This window comes from Capra hircus, chromosome 8 (assembly GCF_001704415.2).
Source record: "Capra hircus breed San Clemente chromosome 8, ASM170441v1, whole genome shotgun sequence".
Lineage (NCBI taxonomy): Eukaryota > Metazoa > Chordata > Mammalia > Artiodactyla > Bovidae > Capra > Capra hircus.
The window spans coordinates 10833515-10848566 of record NC_030815.1 but is presented as its reverse complement, the minus strand read 5'-3'; the positions used below and the strand labels follow the sequence as shown (position 1 = coordinate 10848566).

General features: G+C 38.6%; 2 protein-coding genes and 1 pseudogene across 3 annotated transcripts in view; 1 reads left to right on the top strand and 2 right to left on the bottom strand.

Moving 5' to 3' along the window:
• Window positions 1-3572, top strand: part of ESCO2 (establishment of sister chromatid cohesion N-acetyltransferase 2) — a 28229-nt gene extending 24657 nt beyond the window's left edge. Inside the window, exon 11 of the mRNA XM_005683558.3 lies at window positions 2276-3572. Within this exon, the coding sequence (XP_005683615.2) occupies window positions 2276-2408 (133 nt within the window). The 3' untranslated portion in view covers window positions 2409-3572. The remainder of the gene's footprint in view (window positions 1-2275) is intronic.
• The window catches only part of PBK (PDZ binding kinase), a 30153-nt gene continuing 23988 nt past the window's right edge, over window positions 8888-15052 (bottom strand). Inside the window, exons 7-8 of the mRNA XM_005683557.2 lie at window positions 10442-10621; window positions 8888-9900 (exon numbers count right to left, since the gene is read on the bottom strand). Coding sequence (XP_005683614.2) covers window positions 9701-9900; window positions 10442-10621 — 380 coding nt within the window. The 3' untranslated portion in view covers window positions 8888-9700. The remainder of the gene's footprint in view (window positions 9901-10441; window positions 10622-15052) is intronic.
• LOC108636537 lies at window positions 11910-13683 on the bottom strand (annotated as a pseudogene). The gene has a single exon (XR_001918416.1). The product of XR_001918416.1 is annotated as an elongation factor 1-alpha 1 pseudogene (transcript).

Here is a 15052-nt window from a genome sequence, read left to right as displayed (position 1 = left end):
TCCAGGCAAGAATACTGGACTGGGTTAGCCATTCCCTTCTCCAGGGGATCTTCCCAACCCAGGGATTGAACCCAGGTTTCCTGCACTGCAGGAACACAACCATCTGAGCCACCAGGGAAGGCCATGGAGAATACCAGTATTCAACCTGGTTCTTCCAGGCAATAGTCCAGTGCTTCTCAAATGTGAAAGTGCCTGTGAACAACTTGGGGATCTTGCTCAAATGCAGGTGTGATTCAGTAGATTGGGGTGGGCCTGAGATGCTGCATTTCTAACAAGCTCTTGGCTGATGCTGAATGTTACTGGTATGTAGGTAATACTTTGAATACTAAGGCAATAGATTGTAAGCAGTGATAAGAATAAAGTTGTAAAGGAGAAATATAAAACAATCATTTGAGAACATATCTTCTCACACTCTTGGGTTGGAGATACAGGTAACATAATTGGCAGCTTTCCTGTATATGAGGAGCCTAATCATCTTTCTCTACAGGCAGTGTATGTTTTAAATCCTCCCAAGTGAACAGTATTATTCCTAATTGTTTTGCATCACAAGCAGCTGAGGCTCAGATAGGATTATTAGTACAGGTTACAGTGATGGAGATAGTAAAAGGAGAGTTAGGACTCAGCCACAGATCTAATAATCCTCTTTCTGTAGCTCATACCATCGTTCATGAAGACACAGAGAACTGCTTAATCAATATTTTGCTTTGGAGTCTAGTATATATAGCAATACGCTTTTATTCAATTATATATAGTAAGTATACTTGAAGCTGATGTCTTCTCATTGAATCCAATTCTTTTTTATTTTGAAGTAATTTCACATATGAAAGAATAGGAAGAAAAGTAAAAAGAACACCCTCAGTATCTTTGTCCAGATTCTTTTTTATTTTCTTCCTGAATTATTTTAAATTAAGTTACATATAATATGCCTCTTTACCCCCTTAGTACTTCAGTATGTTCAAGTATATTCTCATACATAAGAACAGCTCAGTTACCAAATTTGGGATATTTAATATCTAATGTATAGTCCATATTTCAGTTTTGTTATTTGTCTCAAATGCCCTTCATAGCTTTTTTTTTCCTCTTCAGGATTACATATTGCTTTTAGTCATAATCTCTTTAGTCTTCATCTTCCTTAACCTGTAAGTTATTTAGCCTTTCTTTGTCTTTTAGGACCTAGACGCATTTGAAGACTAAGGCCAGTTGTTTCATAGAATACCCTTCAGTTTTGTTGGATTCTTTCAGCTATTTCAGTTTATTGCCTTTAATCCCAGTTGAGCTGGATCAAGGAGAGTTGTAGTCAAAATGTAGTCAAAAGGCAAAATTAGGTTTTGCCTTCTTAAAGCTCTGATTGTGTGATATAGTTAAAAAGAAGATAGTTATTGGTTAAAATTGTTGGTGTTTTTTTTTTGTAATTATCTGTGGCTTTTAATTGGAGAAGGCATTGGCACCCCACTCCAGTACTCTTGCCTGGAAAATCCCATGGACGGAGGAGCCTGGTAGGCTGCAGTCCATGGGGTCGCTAAGAGTCGGACACAACTGAGCGACTTCACTTTGACTTTCCACTTTCATGCATTGGGGAAGGAAATGGCAACCCACTCCAGTATTCTTGCCTAGAGAATCCCAGGGATGGGGGAGCCTGGTGGGCTGCCGTCTATGGGGTCACACAGAGTCGGACACGACCGAAGCGACTTAGCAGCAGCAGCAGCAGTGGCTTTTAATTAGCAATACTTTTTCATATCAGTGGCTTATTATTACCATGGATCACCTAGAGTCAACTGGATGGTTTATATGGTTCTCTTTGCCTCTCAGCAGAACTTTTTATGGGCCTTAGTTTTCTCACCTGTGAAATGATACCATTAAACTTCCACCCCCTAAAATATAAGACATTGAGTCATTTTACCATTTAATAAAATGATTTTAACTAAGAATATTTAAAAAGATTGAGGGGCTTCCCAGGTGACTCAGTGGGTTTTTGGTTTTTTTTTTTAACTCATTCCTGCCAATGCAGGAGACAGGAGGTTGATACCTGGGTCAGGAAGATCCCCTGGAGTAGGAAATGTGAATCCACTCCAGGATTGCCTGGGAAATCCCATGGACAGAGGAGCATGGAGGGCTACAGTCCATGGGGTCGCAAAGAAGTTAGACACGACTTAGTGACTGAAATACAAAGAGATTGAAGTTTTTTTTAACTAGATTGCTTTAAAATATTGTGCTCATGTTTAATCAAAATTTAAAGTTGGTTCCATTGTTAAATTGTCTTTTCCTCTCTTTTTAGGAATTGCTTCATGTTTGGCTGTTTTCTCAGCACTAATGAAATAGCATTTTCTGACCCAACACCAGATGGCAAGTTATTTGCAACCAAGTACTGCAACACACCTAATTTCCTTGTATATAATTTTAATAGTTGAAACCAATTTCAACTATAGAACAATTACTGTGTGAATGAGTTCTGACAGCCTATTATCATAAAATACAAACTATTTAACAAATAGCAAGTATCCAGGGATACAAAGAAAGGAAAAATCTTTAATGTATACTGACTAGGACTCTGAATCCTTAATTATGAAACTTTGGAGCTATAGCTGGAAAATTATTTCTCTTCTGTGTAAGAACATTGGTTTTTCACAGAAATTTGACCAGTTATTTATAAAGTACACTTTGAGGCCAGAATTACTTCATGCCTGATCAGAAAGTTTAAAGATAGGCAAATTTCCATCCCCATTTTTTAAAAGTAACTCCTGACTTTATACACAAAATTCTCATTTTATAGGTTCTTGGCTGTAGCAACTCAGTTTGAGTATAGTTAAAGTATTCTGAATTCCCAATTTGTACCAGGGAAAGATGTAAGGAATAAGATTTCCATGTTCTTTTGTATAGAACAGAATTTATAGCTAAATATTTTTTCATTTTAAAAATCATTATTCAGAAAGCACACTTCAGAAATAATTAAAATTAAACTTTGTAATTGCACTATTGTCATTTCATTAATTTTTGGTGTTTGTGCTACTTTTCTTTAGTGAACTTATTACTGGTGATTGGTGTCTAACAAAATGGATACCCAGTTGGATTAGATGATTCATATGGTTAGATTTTAAATCTAACAGATTTAAAATTTAACAGAACCAAGGTTAATAAATATGTCTAGGCTGATGGGCCACAGAACATGATGACTTTATGTAAATATACCTAAATATGGATACATTTTTCTAATATAATTCATGGATACTTACTTTGAAAAACAAATAATTATTCAGCTTTTTTTATTATAATAAAGTCATGTAGCTTCATTCTGGCAGTAAGACTCTAGGGAAGTAGTGTCCAGATCGTAACTGTAGAATCTGTTCCTCTACACTCTTTTATTTGCCTCTAAGTTAATAGTTCTAAAATTTTAAAGCTTGGTTTCTAAAAAGACTGTGAAAGTGTTGAAATGTGTGTAAATTTTCCAAACATTTTAATGCTAGTTTCTGTACTGCTGTTTAAAAATTGTCAGAAATATTTTATTTTAAAACTTTATTAACATTATTTTGCTCAATACCTTTATGATGAATCAATTAAAATTCTTTTCTGTATTATTTTTCTAGTCTCTTATTTAGTTGAATGTACTGATTTTCATTTTAGTTTGTGGTTGTAAAAATAGTACATGTTCTTTATAAAAAAATTATATCTACACAACAAACTGCACAGATACTTTTAGCAGCTGTTGACCTAAAACATATAGACTGCCACTTAGCTTTCTAGCGAAAATGAGTTTATTCAACATCAGCAAAGAATTACACTTCAGGGTCTGCAGCCATATTGACCATGTTCGAGTCCTCAGCAAAAACATGGAGAAAACTCTTAAAAGAGAGAAAGAGGAAGTTGGGAGGGCAACAGTCCTCCCTTAGCTAAGGGAGGACTGCACTTAGCATTGGGTGAGTTGTGACCATGTCTCATTGGCTGAGCTGTTGCCAGGTGAGAAAGTCCACTGCTTGTTGGGCTCTGCTGTCTTCATAGGGCATGCATGAGAGCTCCCCCTTCTAATCTTGCAACTTTATTTCTTTAATAGTGATTTTATTTTGATTAGAAATTTGTTTCCACAATAAATTTTATTTTTGTCACACAAAATTATATGAAAAAAATTCTAAAATAATCTACATATTGATAACATCATTCAGTCAGTTCAGTCAGTCACTCAGTCGTGTCCAACTCTTTGCGACCCCATGAATCGCAGCACTCCAGGCCTCCCTGTCCATCACCAACTCCCAGAGTTGATTCAAACTCACGTCCATCAAGTCGACGATGCCATCCAGCCATCTCATCCTCTGTCGTCCCCTTCTCCTCCTGCCCCCAATCCCTCCCAGCATCAGGGTCTTTTCCAGTGAGTCAACTCTTCGCATGAGGTGCCAAAAGTACTGGAGTTTCAGCTTTAACATCAGTCCTTCCAATGCACATCCAGGACTGATCTCGTTTAGAATGGACTGGTTGGATCTCCTTGCAGTCCAAGGGACTCTCAAGACTTCTCCAGCATTACAGTTCAAAAGCATCAATTCTTTGGTGCTCAGCTTTCTACACAGTCCAACTCTCACATCCATACATGACCACTGGAAAAACCATAGCCTTGACTAGACAGACCTTTGTTAGCAAAGTAATGTCTCTGCTTTTGAATATGCTATCTAGGTTGATCATAACTTTTCTTCCAAGAAGTAAGCGTCTTTTAATTTCATGGCTGCAGTCACCATCTGCAGTGATTTTGGAGCCCCCCAAAATAAAGTCAGCTACCATTTCCACTGTTTCCCCATCTATTTCTCATGAAGTGATGGGACCAGATGCCATGATCTTTGTTTTCTGAATGTTGAGCTTTAAGCCAACTTTTTCACTCTCCTCTTTCACTTTTAACAGGGGCTTTTTAGTTCCTCTTCACTTTTTGACATAAGGGTGGTGTCATCTGCATATCTGGGGTTATTGATATTTCTCCCGGCAATCTCAATTCCAGCTTGGGCTTCATCCAGCCTGGCATTCCGCATGATATACTCTGCATATAAGTTAAATAAGCAAGGTGAAAATATACAGCCTTGATGTACTCCTTTTCCTATTTGGAATCAGTCTGTTGTTCCATGTCCAGTTCTAACTGTTGCTTCCTGACCTGCATATAACTTTATCAAGAGGCAGGTCAGGTGGTCTGGTATTCCCATCTCTCAGAATTTTCCACAGTTTATTGTGATCCACACAGTCAAAGGCTTTGGCATAGTCAATAAAGCAGAAATAGATGTTTTTCTGGAACTCTCTTGCTTTTTTGATGATCCAGAGGATGTTGGCAATTTGATCTCTGGTTCCTCTGCCTTTTCTAAAACCAGCTTGAACATCTGGACGTTCACGGTTCACATATTGCTAAAGCCTGGCTTGGAGAATTTTGAGCATAACTTTACTAGCATGTGAGATGAGTGCAATTGTGCAGTAGTTTGAGCATTCTTTGTCATTGCCTTTCTTTGGAATTGGAATGAAAACTGACCTTTTCCAGTCCTGTGGCCACTGCTGAGTTTCCCAAATTTGCTGGCATATTGAGTGCAGCACTTTCGTAGCATCATATTTCAGGATTTGAAATAGCTCAACTGGGATTCCATCACCTCCACGAGCTTTGTTCATAGTGATGCTTTCTAAGGCCCACTTGACTTCACATTCCAGGATGTCTGGCTCTAGGTGAGTGATCACACCATTGTGATTATCTGGGTCGTGAAAATCTTTTTTGTACAGTTCTTCTGTGTATTCTTGCAGCCTCTTAATGTCTTCTGCTTCTGTTAGGTTCATACCATTTCTGTCCTTTATCGAGCCCATCTTTGCACGAAATGTTCCCTTGGTATCTCTAATTTTCTTGAAGAGATCTCGTCTTTCCCATTCTGTTTTCCTCTATTTCTTTGCATTGTTCGCTGAGGAAGGCTTTCTTATCTCTCCTTGCTATTCTTTGAACTCTGCCTTCAGATGCTTATATCTTTCCTTTCCTCCTTCGTTTTTCACTTCTCTTTTCACAGCTATTTGTAAAGCCTCCTCAGCCAGCCATTTTGCTTTCTTGCATTTCTTTTTCTTGAGGATGGTCTTGATCCCTGTCTCCTGTACAATGTCATGAACCTCCATTCATAGTTCATCAGGCACTCTATCAGATCTAGTCCCTTAAATCTATTTCTCACTTCCACTGGATAATCATAAGGGATTTGATTTAGGTCATACCTGAATGGTCTAGTGGTTTTCCCTACTTTCTTCAATTTAAGTCTGAATTTGGCAATAAGGAGCTCATGATCTGAGCCACCGTCAGCTCCCAGTCTTGTTTTTGCTGACTGTATAGAGCTTCTCCATCTTTAGCTGCAAAAAATATAATCAGTCTGATTTTGGTGTTGAACATCTGGTGATGTCCATGTGTAGAGTCTTCTCTTGTGTTGTTGGAAGAGAGTGTTTGCTATGACCAGTGCGTTCTCTTGGCAAAACTCTATTAGCCTTTGCCCTGCTTCATTCTGTATTCCAAGGCCAAATTTGCCTGTTACTCCAGGTGTTTCTTGACTTTCTACTTTTGCATTCCAGTCCCCTGTAATGGAAAGGACATCTTTTTTGGGTGTTAGCTCTTACTTTTTATTAAATCTTTCTTCTCATTTTATTTATTTTACTGAAGTATACTTGATTTTGGGCTTCCCTTGTGGCTCAGCTGGTAAAGAATCTGCCCGCAATGTGGGAGACCTGGGTTTGATTCCTGGGTTGGGAAGATCTGTGGAGAAGGGAAAGGCTACCCACTTCCAGTATTCTGGCCTGTAGAATTCCATGGACTGTATAGTTAATGGGGTCACAAAGAGACACAACTGAGCAACTTTCCCATACTTTATTTACAGTGTTTCAGGTATATAGCAAAGTGATTCAGTTGTATATTTCTTTTTCAGATCCTTTTCCATTATAGACTACAAGACATTGAATATAGTTCCCTGTGTTTTATAGTAGTCCTTGTTGGTTATCTATTTCGTATATAGGAGTATGTATCTGTTACTTCATATTTACTTATCCCCCTTCCTTTCCCCATTGGTAACTATAAATCTGTATTTTGTGTAAGTCTGTTTTTGTTTTTTAAAGTTCACTTGTTTCATTTTTAGGATTCCACATATAAGTGATATATTTTTCCTTCTTTGACATAGTATGATATCTCTAGGTCCATCCATGTTGCTGCCAATGGCATTATTTCAGTTTTTTATGGCTAATATTCATATATATGAATATATACCATGATATATGTATACTTTATCCATTCATTTGTTGATGGACATCTATGTTGCTTCCATGTCTTCACTATTGTAAATAGTGCTGCAGTGACCACTAGGGTACTTGTTTTTAAGTAGTTTTTGTCCTCTCTGGATATATGCCTAGGTATGAGATTGCTGGATCAGGTGGTAAATCTTTTAAAGAATTTCCATACTGTTCTCCATAGTGGCTGCACCAATTTATATTCCCACCTATTGCAGGAGGGCTCCCTTTTGTCCACACCCTCTCCCTTTATTTGTAGTTATTGATGCATTTCTTACTTATGCAGTTTGTATTATTTATGCATTTATGTAATTATTGAACATTATTTGTAGATTTTTGATGATAGCCATTCTGAACTGTATGAGATGATACCTTATTGTAGTTTTGAGTTTCTCTAATTAGGGATGTTGAGCACCTTTTCATGTGCCTGTTAGCCATCTATGTCTTGGCAGGTATTTCTGCTGATGGAGAGGTTTGGTTAATGCATAATGCAGGTACATAGTGCATAGGGGAACAGAGAGGAAGCCTAAGAGCAGAGAACGTTGTTTTTGTTTTTGTCTTGCCGTAAAATACAAATTTTATTTCACATCTTTTTTATAGGGGCACTAATCCCATTTGTGAGGGCTTCACCCTCTTGCAGTCACCTTCCAAAGGCCCCACTTCCAGATACAAACACATTGGGGATTTGATGTCAACATATGACTTTCAGTGGAATGTTCACTTCCAATCCATAGCTAGTGTAAAATGATGTTTACTATAGATTTTGTTAGATATGGACCCTTTCCTTATATTAAGAAGTTCCTTTCTGTCTCCAGGTTTCTAAGACTCCTTTAAACATCTTGAAGAGATTCTGAACTTTATCAAAATTTGTATTCCATCCTTTGATTTTTCTTATAGCAATATGGTTGTTTAAATGTTAAACCAACCTAGCCTTCCTGAAATAGATCCAACTTGGTCGTGATGAAGTTTTTCCCTTTTATATTATCAGTTTGGGTTTGTTTGGGATTTTTCAGATGTTTATGAATGAGATTGGGTATGTACAGGATCTGCAGTGATGTTTCCATCTTGACATGTCTTTTTTGCTCTCTAGATGAGACCTGACAGGGGCTTATCAATCTTTCAGATTTTAAAAAACCCAACTTTTGGCATTGTTGACCCTATTATGCTTGTTTTCTATTTTCTATGATAGGTTTTGCTTTAAAATTTCTGCTCATTTATTTGCTATTGCAAAGGAATCTTAGTTTTTCCTAGATTCTTAGGACTATAACATATAAGCACAACTTCAGCAGCATGCTTTTTATACATAGTTTTCCATTCACTTTCTTGACACTTTAATGATCTTTTAACAGAAGATAAGCCATTAATGATCTGTATAGTATTGCTTGGTACAATCTCATACTAAAAGGAACCTTCTGTTGAATTCCAGAATTGCTTAAAGCCCAGAGTGCAGTGGTTCTTAATCTAAGATCCCCCACATCACAGTAATTTTTACCCTGGTTCAGTAGATTCACAAGCACAATTCAGTACTTGAAAAATCCCAGGGAGATGTGGCTCACAGATAGAAAATTAGGATTCAAATCACTCTCATTTTACAGATTAACAAAATAAAGCCAAGAAAGAGGAAAAAACCTGCTAACTTTCACTCAATAAGTTTAATGACAATACTCACACTCAATAAGTTTAAGGACAACACTCAATACAATGGAGTACAAAATAGGATAACGCACCTTCGGGTAACTGACATGTCCTTTATTTTATGTTGTCCTATTAGAGTTTTATTTACACCAATACTATGATATGCTTAAGATATAGATTAGTAAATAAAAATATTAAAGATACCAGTACAGAAAATTCACTCAATAAATTAAAGCAAAAACCAAAGCTCTGGAACAAAACAAGCCTTAACCAAAAATGTTTGGATATACCCAGGGAACTCCTCTTGCGAGCCATATCCCAGGTCTCTGATCTCAGTGACCCTATAAGCAGGTCAACCAAGAAAGGCCAGCAAAAGGTTTTAAGAGGTAAGCACATATAGACTTATTTTGTAACACACAAAGTGCTAATTTCAGTAGATCCATTAAAATAGAGAACATCTGAGAAAGATCATCAATAAAAGTCACTCAGCCCAAATTAATGTTAGACATCTGTTTTTACAGCACTATTTTTAATCTATATAAACAAGTTCAAATTTTTTAGTAGTTTCTTAAACTTTATAGAAAACCCTCTATAATTTCTAATACTTATTAACATAAGCATACATGAACTACCTTTATAATAGAAACAGTTGTTCAAATGTTAATAAGGTGCTATCTGTGGTCCTAAAATAGGCCACTTCCATCTAATAATTATGGATCATCATAATAACTACATAAATGTATCATGGTAAAGAGAACAACTATATACATGAGCCATACTTGAGGCTCCAGCAGTCATGGGTATGAGGTGATCACAGGACATCCACTTCTAAAGCCTCAACAATGCACGCAGCAGAAGGACGGTCTTTAGGATCTTCATTAGTGCATACGGAGAAGAGCTCAATTACTTTCTGGTATGTTTCATCCAGTTCCTCCATATTAACAGGTGGCCTAGTTCCCAAAGCTGCATAGTATGCGTCATCATCAAAGTCACTTTCATCAAAAGTTTTATCTGCTCATGAAGGAGTTAGAAACAATTTAAAATCACTTTAAATCATGGAAAAGTTCAGCAACTGCTCAAACTCACTGTCCTGAAATAATTCATCTTCCAATATGCGTTTCATTTTACACAGGCAGTCTCTTCACCTGTCCTGCCATGGTGTAGATTAATTATTGTCAGGAATTTAAAGGTTAGCCACCCCAACCCCCTTACTAGGGTAGCTTTCCAATCATTTTCTCAGGCAAGAGGAGTTTTTAAGGTAATTTCTTGCTCCTCTGGATTTTCTCAGTTTATCTCCCTGTTCTCAATCTACATCTCATTTGTATGAGATTAAACCAGTGTTCTCCAGGTAAGAACACTGGAGTGGGTAGCCATTCCCTTCTTAAAGTTTAAGAAGATCCCAGAGGATCTTCCCTAGAGGGGGAGAACCCAGGTCTCCCACATTGCAGGCAGATTCTTTACCATCTGAGCTACCAGGGAAGCCCCAATTTATAAATTATTCCTTAGTTCAAACTGAGAGATTGGGATTTATGTTAAAAATAAGTAGTTATACCTTCATCATCATCATCATCATCTGGAAGATTAATGTGTGGAATACATAAAGTCATCATTTCCCACAGAGTAAGACCAAAGGCAAATATGTCTGCCTTGTCAGTAATAATACCGTCCTCCTCCAGAGCTTCCTTAGGTTTCCAAGGCTCAGTGCCAATGTAACAGGCCTCAGGGTCAGTCACTGAAACAAAATACAGGCAAACTTATCAAAAGCGCAAGCACCAGAAACCACTAAGAAAGGCAAACAACCCAAAGAAAAATGGGCAAGTTATTTAACAGTTTAAAGGTTACTATAGCCAGTAAACATGAAAATACATTCAACCTCGTAAATAGGTTTTCTCTATCAGACTGTTAAACATTCAAAAACCTAGTCAGTAGGCAAGGGTGTAGAGAAACAATTCTCTTAGAAAGGGGCATAAACGTAGATTGTGGATGTCTGGAGTACAGACTTGAGCCAGATTGCCTCACCCGGTTTCAAAGACCTGTGCAAACTCTGTGACCCTGAACAGATCACCTAATCTCTTTGCCTCCATTTCTTCCTTTTTCAAACTAAACTGTCTTTCAGCTGAGACACAACCACTTCCCTGCATCTAGGATTGCCAGATCAGGGAAGAGGGGACAGGTGGAATTACGCAGAGGCTCTTAAAGCTTCTCTGCCCAGGAATGACACAGGTCCACTCGTGTTTCCACTTAAATGTTAGAGGCAACACCTCAATTTTCATGAGAAGGCCAGCTTTCTAGCTGAAACTGGGATTAGATTGAATCATTAGATCAATCTGGGAAGAATTAACATCTTAACAGTATTGTCAATCCATAATCATGATCTCTCACTCACTTAACATCTTAATGCTCTCAGTGAAGTTTTATGGTGTTCAATAAAAAGGTCAGACTTTTGGTTCGACTTATTCTTCAATTATTTTATGCTTTTTGGTGTAGCACCCTCCCACCTCCTCTCATTTATCCCTAGGGGATACATTCCTGGATCCCAGTGGATGCCTGAAACTAAGGACAGTACCAAACCATATATGTATACACAGTATTTATATAAATATATATATATATTTATATAGTATATGTATATATATATATACACTATTTTTTCTATATGTGCACATCTTTAATAAACTTTATAAATTAGGCACTATAAGAGTAACAACAAAGATAACATAATAAGATAGAACAATTACAATATACTGTCATAAAAGTTATGAGAATGTAGTCACTCTCAAAATTATCTTACTGTGCAAATGTGAGCCTTCTTCCCAACCATGCACTCACCACACACTGTGGCCATAACTTTTAAGGGTTGAGGTGTAATAGCAAAACTAGTATGAATATTTTCCTACTTCAAAATTTCAGATAGAAGTTGCAGTAGATCTCCGCAAACTCAGCATCCATTTTTTTTTCTTTCCTTATTAAGTCTAGAGCTTTCACTTTTTCACTTAAAGGAAGCACTTTATGGCTTTTCCTTTTTTTTTTTTTTTTCTCATTAAACTTTTTTTAATGGGTCTCAAATTCTGTGACAGATTTTTGGTCAAGTTGTTTTCATTAAAAAGTACTGATTTTAAAAACTAATAACTTAAACTGCCACACACAAAACATATGGTCCACAAAAACATTCTCCTTTCCTTCTGAAGGTTTTACGATGCATTGTTATCATTAACCAGTCTTTTACTATTAAACTTAAATGGCCAATTGAGACAAACAGTTCTGAGACTGTTCTTCCACCACTGATTAAGACTGGGGTGGCAGGTATTGGGGATAATATTCATTTAGCCTTCTGAGCTTTCTGGGCAGACTTGGTGACCTTGCCAGCTCCAGCTGCCTTCTTGTCCACTGCTTTGATGACACCCACAGCGACTGTCTGTTTCATGTCACGCACAGCAAAACGGCCCAGGGGAGGATAATCAGAAAAGCTCTCGACACACATAGGCTTGCCAGGAACCATATCAACGATGGCAGCGTCACCAGATTTCAAGAATTTAGGGCCATCTTCCAGCTTTTTCCCAGAACGACGATCAATCTTCTCCTTCAGCTCAGCAAACTTGCAAGCAATGTGAGCTGTGTGACAATCCAGCACAGGTGCGTATCCAGCACTGATTTGGCCTGGATGGTTCAAAATAATCACCTGAGCTGTGAAGCCAGCAGCTTCCATGGGTGGGTCATTTTTGCTGTCACCAGCCACATTGCCACGACGGACATCTTTGACAGACACGTTCTTGACACTGAAGCCCACAGTGTCCCCAGGAAGGGCTTCACTCAGTGCTTCACGGTGCATTTCTACAGACTTCACCTCCGTTGTTACGTTGACTGGAGCAAAGGTGACCACCATGCCGGGTCTGAGAGCACCAGTCTCCACACGACCCACAGGGACGGTACCAATACCACCAATTTTATAGACATCCTGGAGAGGCAACGCAAGGGTTTGTCAGTTGGGCGAGTTGGTGGCAGGATGCAATCCAGAGCTTCAAGCAGGGTGGTTCCACTGGCATTGCCGTCCTTACGGGTGACTTTCCATCCCTTGAACCATGGCATATTAGCACTTGGCTCCAGCATGTTGTCACCATTCCAGCCAGAAATTGGCACAAATGCTACTGTGTCGGGGTTGTAGCCAATTTTCTTAATGTAGGTGCTGACTTCCTTAACAATTTCCTCGTATCTCTTCTGGCTATGGGGTGGCTCCGTGGAATCCACTTTGTTAACGCCAGCAATTAGTTGTTTCACACCCAGGGTGTAAGCCAGAAGGGCATGCTCACGGGTCTGCCCGTTCTTGGAGATACCGGCTTCAAATTCACCAACACCAGCAGCAACAATCAGGACAGCACAGTCAGCCTGGGATGTGCCTGTAATCATGTTTTTGATGAAGTCTCTGTGTCCTGGGGCATCAATGATGGTAACATAGTACTTGCTGGTCTCAAATTTCCACAGGGAGATATCAATGGTAATACCACGCTCACGTTCAGCTTTCAGTTTGTCCAAGACCTGGGCATATTTGAAGGAGCCCTTTCCCATCTCGGCAGCCTCCTTCTCGAACTTTTCAATTGTTCTCTTGTCAATCCCGCCACATTTGTAGATCAGATGGCCAGTCGTGGTAGACTTCCCTGAATCTACGTGCCCAATGACAACGATGTTGATGTGGGTCTTCTCCTTTCCCATTTTGGCTTAGGTTTAACGGTGGTTTTCACGACACCTGTGTCCTGGCGGCAAACCCGTTGCGAAAAAGAAAGCACTTTATGGCTTTTCTTTGGCACATCTGAATTGCCAGCATCACCATACACTTTGGCAACATTATTAAGGGTTGCCTGAACTTAAGCACTGCCATATCGGCAACAGTCATCTGATAACCAAGGTTGGCTGCTGAGGGACCTTCTATCTAGATTAGGAATCTTTAAAGGGTAAGGACTGTGTCCTTTTTTCCTGTATATCATTACTAGCACAGTGCCTGACTATACATAGTATTGAAAATATTTGGTAAATAATCAACCCAGAAATTACTACCATTAACATATGGGCTTTTCATGAGGAAAAGATTGAAGGCAAAAGGACAAGGGGGCAGCAGGGGATGAGATGGATAGATAGCACCACCAACTGAATGGACATGAATTTGAGCAAACTCCAGGAGATAGTGAAGGACAGAGGAGCCTGGTGTGCTGCGCTCCATGGGGTAGCAGAGTCAGACACGGTTTACTGACTGAACAGCAGCAACAGTATATCCTTGTAGCTTATTTATTTCATACATAGTAGTGTATATCTCTTAGTTCCCTATCCTTTTCTTGTTACTTCCCTCTCCCCACCAGTAATCACCAGTTTGTTCTCCATATCTATTTCTTTTTTGTGATAGTCACTTGTTCATTTTTTAGATTTCATAAGTGTGTGCTCAGTTGCTTGGTCCTGTCAACTCTGTGACCCCATGGACTGTAGCCCGCCAATCTACAGGCAAGAATACTGGAATGGATTGCCATTTCCTTCTTCAGGGGATCTTCCCAACCCAAGGGATTGAACTTGTGTCTCCTGTGTCTCCTGCATTGGCAAGCGGATTCTTTACAAGTGAGTCACCAGGGAAGAGTCCACATATAAGTGATATCATACTTTGCTAAGAAAGCCAAATCAAAATTTTAATATAACTTTTTATTTATTGACAGTAAATGCCACCATATTTACCTTCAAGGAAGCACAGACAGAGAGCTCATGGCTGTACAGCACTGATGCTGGCCTGGCAGTGAAAATCTAAGGTGTTCGCATTTTTACTGAGATTGTTGCTGTTTTTAGTATGCTTTGTTTTCAAGGTTGCATGGGTTTTGATTCTTCTGTTACAACTCTTCTGTAAGTCTAGTCCTAGCTTTTGACTTTTGCAGAAATTAATGTAACAGATTAATGTAAACAATACCCATACTGCCCAATTATTTTTTTGGAATGTGTTCTTGGGAATGGAATTACAGGACTAAAGGGCATAAACATTTTTAAGGGTTGTTTTTCAGAGAAACTACATATATCTAAAGTGCCCTCTGAAAAAGCTACACACTGTGGTATTTACTATTGCTATTCCTCACCATCTATGTACACAGAAGGACTACCTTCTAGACACACAGAAGGACCACACTTTCTGGCCTGT